The following is a 7,278-nucleotide window of genomic DNA, read 5'->3' as shown; positions in this document are numbered from 1 at the left end:
AAATAAAAAAGCTTTGTTAGTTGATTTGTTAGTGTGTGTGCGCACGCCTCTAGATTATTCAAATTGATTGAAAACATAATCGATAGAATAATTGCTAAGCAAAATAATGATGGTAGTATCACCAGATGAAAATAAACCTACTGGAATTTGTTTGAGAGACATTGGTGTTGGATACAGGTGTCTATTCCTGAGTTTGACAGTGCATACTTTGCAGACACAAGTCAAGACCTCATGTACAATGCAAAGGGACAGTGCAAGAAATACTAGAGAGATCGCATCACCTCTGCCCACGTAACAAGGACTTCTCGAGACATGGACCCAGTGATAGAGAATGTGACGGTGAACACTGACACACTGTCGTGACCTTATGCACAATGCAAGATATTCCATACAGACTCGGCTGTACCAAGCCCTCTGCGAATGAGACTGCATTGCAGTGAAATGGATGGGAATAGTTAACTTGGAATGGAGAAGAAAATGGTCTGTCTTGTATTACTGAATTTCCCCCTTGGGATAATAAAGGTATCTACAGTACAGTATCTATTGCCTTTTCCCAGTGTTCATATAAGAGCTTTCAATAACTTCAGTGGACTACGGATATGAATGTTTCACTTAAAGCCATAGATCAATTGCCATGTACGCAGAAAATATCAGATCCACAAGCTCACAATGTGACGTATTGTGTGCTGCTATTTCCGACTAAGAGATTTGGTGTAGAGTGATAAGAGGAAGGACAGCTGAAGATGTGCCATTCCAACTCCTCCAGCTTTCCTGATATTTTCCTCTTTTTTTTATGTAAATGCTTCTTTTCCCCACTTTCTTTTCACTGTTTAGCCTTGCTAATTCTTCTATTTTGTTACTGAAAAGAAGTGTCCCTCCTCGGCACTTCTTCTCATGGGAAAACAGAATCTGAATAGCATTTACATAACGACACCTTGGCAAATGCCCTCCTTTCTCACAGACAAAATCCTGACCTGCCAATGGCAAGACTTTGAAGTTCTCAAATGGCACACCTGTGTGTGTCTAGGCTTTAATGAAGTGTAGCTTACTTGGCAGCCAGGTGAGGGGGCGTGGCGCAGGTCTCCATGTCGTCCTCGCGGATCAGCCGCCGTAACCATAGCAGCTCACAGTTGCAGTGCAGCGGGTTCCCCCCGAAGTTGAGGCTGATGATGGCGTTGTAGGGGGTGGGGCTTATCGCGCCGGTTTGGGACCTGGTGACAGCAGCAGGAAAAGGAGGCACTTTGACATGTGCGTCCAAAACAGTTCCCTTTTTTATTATCATTGTAACGTTGAACAGAATATAATGTAGTCAGATGAACAAAAGAGAAACAATTTTAAATTGATGCCTATTGTTTCTCAATACCTAGAAATTATGTAACTTTTAAGCGTTATGCATCTTGTGTAAAGGAAAGGGGAGAAAAAACAACATAAAATTGTGAAGGCTTGGCATCGATAGGTCTGTAACAGCTTGCAGCGCTTTAAAATCAGACAGATAATTGTCTAAACAGTCCACCGAAAGCTGCTAAAAAACGAGGCCAAAAGCTCATTTCAACAAGAGTGCTGTCATAAGCATCCTGCCTGGGGTCGTGGCAAAATAAAAAATGAATAACATGACAACATTAAGGAAACCGTACTCAGCTCAACTTATTTCATAGGCAAGGCTTTCTCCTTGCAGGCAATTTATGCGCCTACTGTACAAAAGCAGCCCAAAACAAGCTGCTGAAAATGCACTGAATGTGCCAGTTCATAAAAGGCTATTTATGAGATGGCCCTTTTTAGCTTGCATAGACATCAAATGGCTATAGCTCAAAGATTCACGGCAAAACACTAGTTTAAAATTACTTAGGGGTTCACTGGAGCCATGTATTATTTTATGGAACATCATTAACCCATATTGAACCAATACTGTGATGTACTTTTCTTCAGAACAGGAATCTGTAAGCTTTCCCAATTCAAAATCTGTGTTATTCCCCCAAAAAATATTCCAGCTAACAACTTAAACCCTATATACTTTGCTGACCGAGATCCCCAGGTGTCTCTACTGTACACACTTTACCAACTTATACTAAAACAAATGCTTTGGGCCATAGTTTGTTCACCGGTCCTGAAGTAGACTTTAACAACAGCCCACAGACTATTTTATGAAATGCTAGTATGGAGAGCAGCTGTTCTTGAATAAATATAAAAGAAAAATAATACAAACAGAAATATAAAGAACCAAAATCGCTTTGAGGCTGCCATCTTGCTGATCCCCATGGCTATGTGGAGATAAAAAGCACAGGTGGGTAATTGTAAGTGATTTTGTAAAGCGCTCCCACAGTGAATTCAGTATGAGCCACAATGGTGGGGGAAAAAAACAAGTAAGATTAAAACCAGCTAGTGAGATCTCATATAAAAGAATAACGATGCTCCACTGAAAGATTCCACTGTAAGGTTGCATTCAAGTTTAAATGTTAGGAGTGACTATATACAACTGATGCTGCCACTTCATCGTGACAAAGGAATAAATACAAAGAATACCAAGATGACTGCAAAAGACAAGAAGACGGTTCTTGAAAAGTAACAAGTTGACCTTGGGTTGTTTGTAAGCACTAAAAGATGAATGCTGTTAAGTGGAAAACACTTTTATGCATTGTAAACTAGAACTCTTGCCAACCATTATTATTGATATTTATTTCATTACAGTCTCTTCCATGTACACGCCACAGTTGTATCTTTTTTATCCAATTCTCATCTGCACAGAATACAAATTACTTTTCCCCATCGCTGCCATTCTAAGATAAAAAAAAATACTGGTGTCTTTATTCTATTGGCTTACAAAGGGACAAGGAGTTAAATCCTTTCCTTTCTTTTGAAAAACTAAACTGATTATCCTAGTCTATAGAAAATTATATACAACCTATTTCTGCTATTCTGTGTATTCCTACAATTCCCATCATGCATTTTGTGAGCAAGCACTGGCCCACCAATATGGTTGAGTCTGTGGTTGTCATTACATCAATCTGATTAATTTTTTTGGAAGTCAGGAGCGCTGTTTTTCCGTTCGCACATCGAACGAGGACAATGTCGGGGCCCACCCAAGCCTGTAGACTTGTAGGCTATTTTCCGTGCACAACTTTTAGAAAGCGCAGCTGTCTGAAATACTCCAGAGACTGGACAGATTCAACCAAATGGGCCCGTAACGCTGAGAGTGCACACTCCCAGAGGATCAGGGTCTTACAGGTTAGATCCCTTTAAGACGTACCTGGCGAAGAGGGGATCTGGGGGCAGCGTACGTAGCCTGTTGGAAGTCATGTCCAGCCGGGCCAGTTTATAGAGCTCTCCAAAAGCCCCCTCTGCTATGTGGTCTATCAGGTTATGGTCCAGATTCAGAGTGTGGAGGCTGGCCATGTTCTGAATGGATTCCCATGGTACTCTACATTTGGAGAAGAAGAAATTGTAGGATGTTAATAGGCTGGTTTTCTTGTATAATGCATCAGACCGGGGTTGACTTTTTGGACTGAACAAGCTGGCAGTGTTCTAGATGGTCTCCCATGGTGCTCTAAACTGAACAGAGAGAAAATAGCGAGCAAGAGAGAAATGTTAAGAGATTAATTGAGTGATTTAATTCCTAATGTCTCCAGCTGTGGTCTTTGGCATTTGAGCTTGAACAGACTGGCAATGTTCTCTCCTCCGCTACACCAAAGACGCTTGAGTGACGGGAAGACGAGAGAACATCAAGTGGAAATCCGAGGAAGATTTGTCACGGCTGCTAGCCGTGAACACATGATTCCCACGGCGATGCCTGATGCGTACCTCCCAATCTCACTACCCCATCGGGAGAGAAAGATTAATGCAAGAAAATTAACATAAGGATCCTGGGCCTATGCAATAAGATCCGTCTATAGGCGATGTTCAGATATTCCTACACAATGCGCTACTCTGTGGAAAACACCAAGCCAAGACTAATTAATGGTGACAACAAAGACAGACGGAGACAACAGCAGATGCTCATTTCCCTCCCCAATCCTTGGCTATTTCCGAATGTCACATCTCCCATCTGCGGCCGCAGTGCAGCGGTCAGTCTGTATTCCTCTGAGGTATGCATTTTTTTATGCTTCCGTTTTGGGAAGGCAAAAAGACACAAGTTAATTGAAGATTCGTGAAAATGCAGACATGAGAAACAAAATGCAGGGCTGACATTTTAGAAAAAATATTTTATAGTATTATAAATGTTATTAAATAATTATTGCCACTTTATGATGAGAAGAGAGCGCATAGTTCCAGCCGTGCGATTCCAGTATTGATTCATTTTTGCTACATTTTGTGTGCCCTTGCTTCGTCGAGATACAGCATTAGTTGCGATTCCACAATGCACTGGGTACTGTGCATTGTGGAATCGGTATTGTCTTGTGGATAGCTCTTTTGTGAACCGTTGTTAGCCTGCCAAACTTGTCCATTTGCATTGCCTTGAATGTCCCCCGCTGATGATGGCCTCTTATTGTTTGAGAGTAATTAACAGATCATTTTCTAATTGTGAGTTCAAGGTGGCTATGAGAATGCAGACAATAACAACAGATGTTTGCATTCTTTGTCTATAATGGAGTATAATAGCTGTAAGAGGGAGATGTGCAAGGCTCTCTGATTCAATAAAATGATCCTGGTTCAGATGAGAATTACAGACAGGAGGATGTGGGATGGTAATATGAGGATCGCTCTGCTTCCGCTTCAACAATAATACTGTCTATAAATGTGTGTCCTTACTCCATAGTCATTAGTAATAGTCTTCCAGCACGTCCCTTGCCTCTAACCATTATTGTATTTTGAGGCAGTACTTCCACTTTCACTTCCGTGACCTAATTGTTAACATTATTGAAGCTTTCACTGCATTCCCAATGCTGATCCTTGCTGTAAGCAATGTTGCAGAGCTCCATTGCCTTAAAGGTAAACCGTGTGGATCACCATTGCTAGCTGTTTTACTACGAGCTTGATCTCCATACAAATGTATATGACTTGGACTTGAAAGAAGAGCTTTAGTCTTGATTGTCCCTTCCCCCACATGCTATTTCGGGAACATGACTATAGTAGGTGGGCTACCTCACACGCATAGGAGCTTCCAACCTGTCTAAAATAATCGAATCACTATGGATTTAGCCTAATAGTTTTCGTGCCCTGTGCCTCTAACACAATTTGAGGCCTTTCTGAGAACGCCAGAACGGTGATGAAACTGGCCAACTTGAATAACGCCTCACTGGAAAATGGCCCTCCGCCTGGTAGGAGAAGACAAACAACGGGTTTGTTAACGCACGCCTCATTAAAAGTCTTTACACTTTCTTCTCGTGGCTTCGTTGGAGGTTGGAGAGGGGCCAGTGGGCTCCTGTAGGGGAGACAAATGAAACATCTTAATCATAGCTGACAGTCACAAGCTGCTGAATACATCAACACAGTGGGGCTGGAATGGAGAATAGATGGGATTGGAGAGAGAGAGGATCAGTATGGTTTTCTGCCATCATCGACTCCACACAATAGAACATCGACTGGAACACAATATAACATAAGAAGGAGGGGGGAAGAAACAATGAGGCAGAGTGGTGAGGCATGTTGGTTTAAAGTGGGCTGAGTTCAGGTGTGTTTACTTCAACCAAAATATAAAAGAATATTCCTAATGCACTTTAATGGTCCGAGAGTCAGTCATTTTCCTGCAATTTCCTGCAATTTGAGCCAGGTTCCGCAGCTTCCCGTGTTTGCTGACCCACTTGTCTGATCATACAAGGGGCTTTGTTTTAGTTTTTTCTCCCAGTGATCAATAATTCAGCTTGCTTTCAAAGTTTGTTTTCTCTGCTGGACTGTAGCTTTGCACCCAAAAAGGTTTGAGAACCGGAGGAAGGAGGTACACGGACAGAGCGTGCAGATTTACCTTCTCAAGTTGTTGTAGGACATGTCCAGGTCCTCCAGTGAAAGCAGGAAGTCATCGAAGGCCTGGATGGAGACTTTAATCAGCTGGTTGTTGTTGATGATCAGGTGTTGTAGATTGACTAGGCCTGCAAGGTCCCTGGGCCCCAGTACCGTCAAACGGTTACCTAGCAACAAATAAGTGATAAAAACAGCTTTGAGCCTGATGTATAACAACCAGAACAATCGCAGTGGTCTGTCAGAGTTAAGGGGAGACCTTGACATTTGAAAGTTTGAGAAACAACACCGGCCTATGCTTACCGTCCAGATGCAAGGACCTCAGGCTATCCAGGTCGGAGAAGGCCATGGGCCGGATCAGGTGGATGGTGTTCCGCGACAGCGTCAGGTCGACCAGCCCGGACATGTTGACGAAGTCGATGCCGCCCACCTCGGTGATGAAGTTGTCGGCCAGCCGCAGCTCCACGGTGCGCCGGTCCACGTGCGGCGGCACGAACAGCAGGCCCTTGTCGGCGCACAGCGTGCTCAGCGACTCCGACAGGTTGCGGCACACGCAGTGGAAGGGGCACGAGGAGACCATGCCCCACGTCTCCCCCGCGCCCACCAGGGAGGGCAGCAGGCAGCATGTGACCAGCGTCGTCAGCCAATGGAAGGCAGGGAACGCGGCAGGCGGCGGCGGCGGCGTCCGCTTGGCGCCGTGAACGAAGGGGGGCGAGGGGGAGACGGATGAAGAGGGCACGTGGCGGGAGGAGGTATGGAGATGGGAGGGAGGATGACAAGAGAGCGCCGATGCGCGGAGGAGGAGGTGGAGGGAGGAGGAGAAGGGAGGTTGTTCTGTCCTGTGTTTGGGGCGGAGGCGGCGTGTGTGGGGCGGGTGGTGTTGTCGTTTGCGGGGGCTGAGGGGTGGGGGGTCAGGCATGGTAGAACGCCTGGCTATCCACAGACCTGGAGGGAGAGAGAAAGGCAGCGTTTTAGCTCACGTCATCACCTGAGGGTTGTGTGTGTGTGTGTGTGTGTGTGTGTGTGTGTGTGTGTGTGTGTGTGTGTGTGTGTGTGTGTGTGTGTGTGTGTGTGCGTGTGCGTGCGTGTGCGTGTGCGTGTGTGAGAGAGAGAGAGAGAGAGAGGGAGAGAGGCTGCGTGCGAGCCAAGCTTTCCCAGCTTCCTACACTGACTAGACAGTAGTGGAGTGTGATCTTGTAGTGTGTGCGTGTGTGTTATATAAAATTAGCAGCACTCTGACTCTACAGCATACTGCTCTTGGTGATTTAGTGCAGAAAATTCTAACGTTGAAAACCAGTGGCCTCAAAACACACACACACACACACACACACACACACACACACACACACACACACACACACACACACACACACACACACACACACACAC

At 44.8% G+C, this 7,278-nt stretch overlaps 2 protein-coding genes across 2 annotated transcripts in view; one reads left to right on the top strand and one right to left on the bottom strand.

Moving 5' to 3' along the window:
* The window catches only part of LOC308298598 (uncharacterized protein), a gene marked incomplete at both ends in the record, with an annotated part of 26,396 nt that extends 19,588 nt beyond the window's left edge, over window positions 1-6,808 (bottom strand). The window contains 4 exons of the mRNA XM_080742242.1: window positions 1,050-1,211; window positions 3,245-3,415; window positions 5,897-6,059; window positions 6,193-6,808. Coding sequence (XP_080598368.1) covers window positions 1,050-1,211; window positions 3,245-3,415; window positions 5,897-6,059; window positions 6,193-6,808 — 1,112 coding nt within the window. The remainder of the gene's footprint in view (window positions 1-1,049; window positions 1,212-3,244; window positions 3,416-5,896; window positions 6,060-6,192) is intronic.
* Window positions 1-7,278, top strand: part of LOC308297681 (pyruvate carboxylase, mitochondrial-like) — a 550,569-nt gene that overhangs the window by 335,143 nt on the left and 208,148 nt on the right. The gene's annotated exons all lie outside the window — the stretch shown is intronic.

Source organism: Nannobrachium achirus, assembly GCF_963921795.1.
Source record: "Nannobrachium achirus genome assembly, chromosome: 14".
NCBI lineage: Eukaryota > Metazoa > Chordata > Actinopteri > Myctophiformes > Myctophidae > Nannobrachium > Nannobrachium achirus.
Note: the sequence above shows the minus strand (reverse complement) of the source record. Positions and strands in the feature narration are given on the sequence as shown.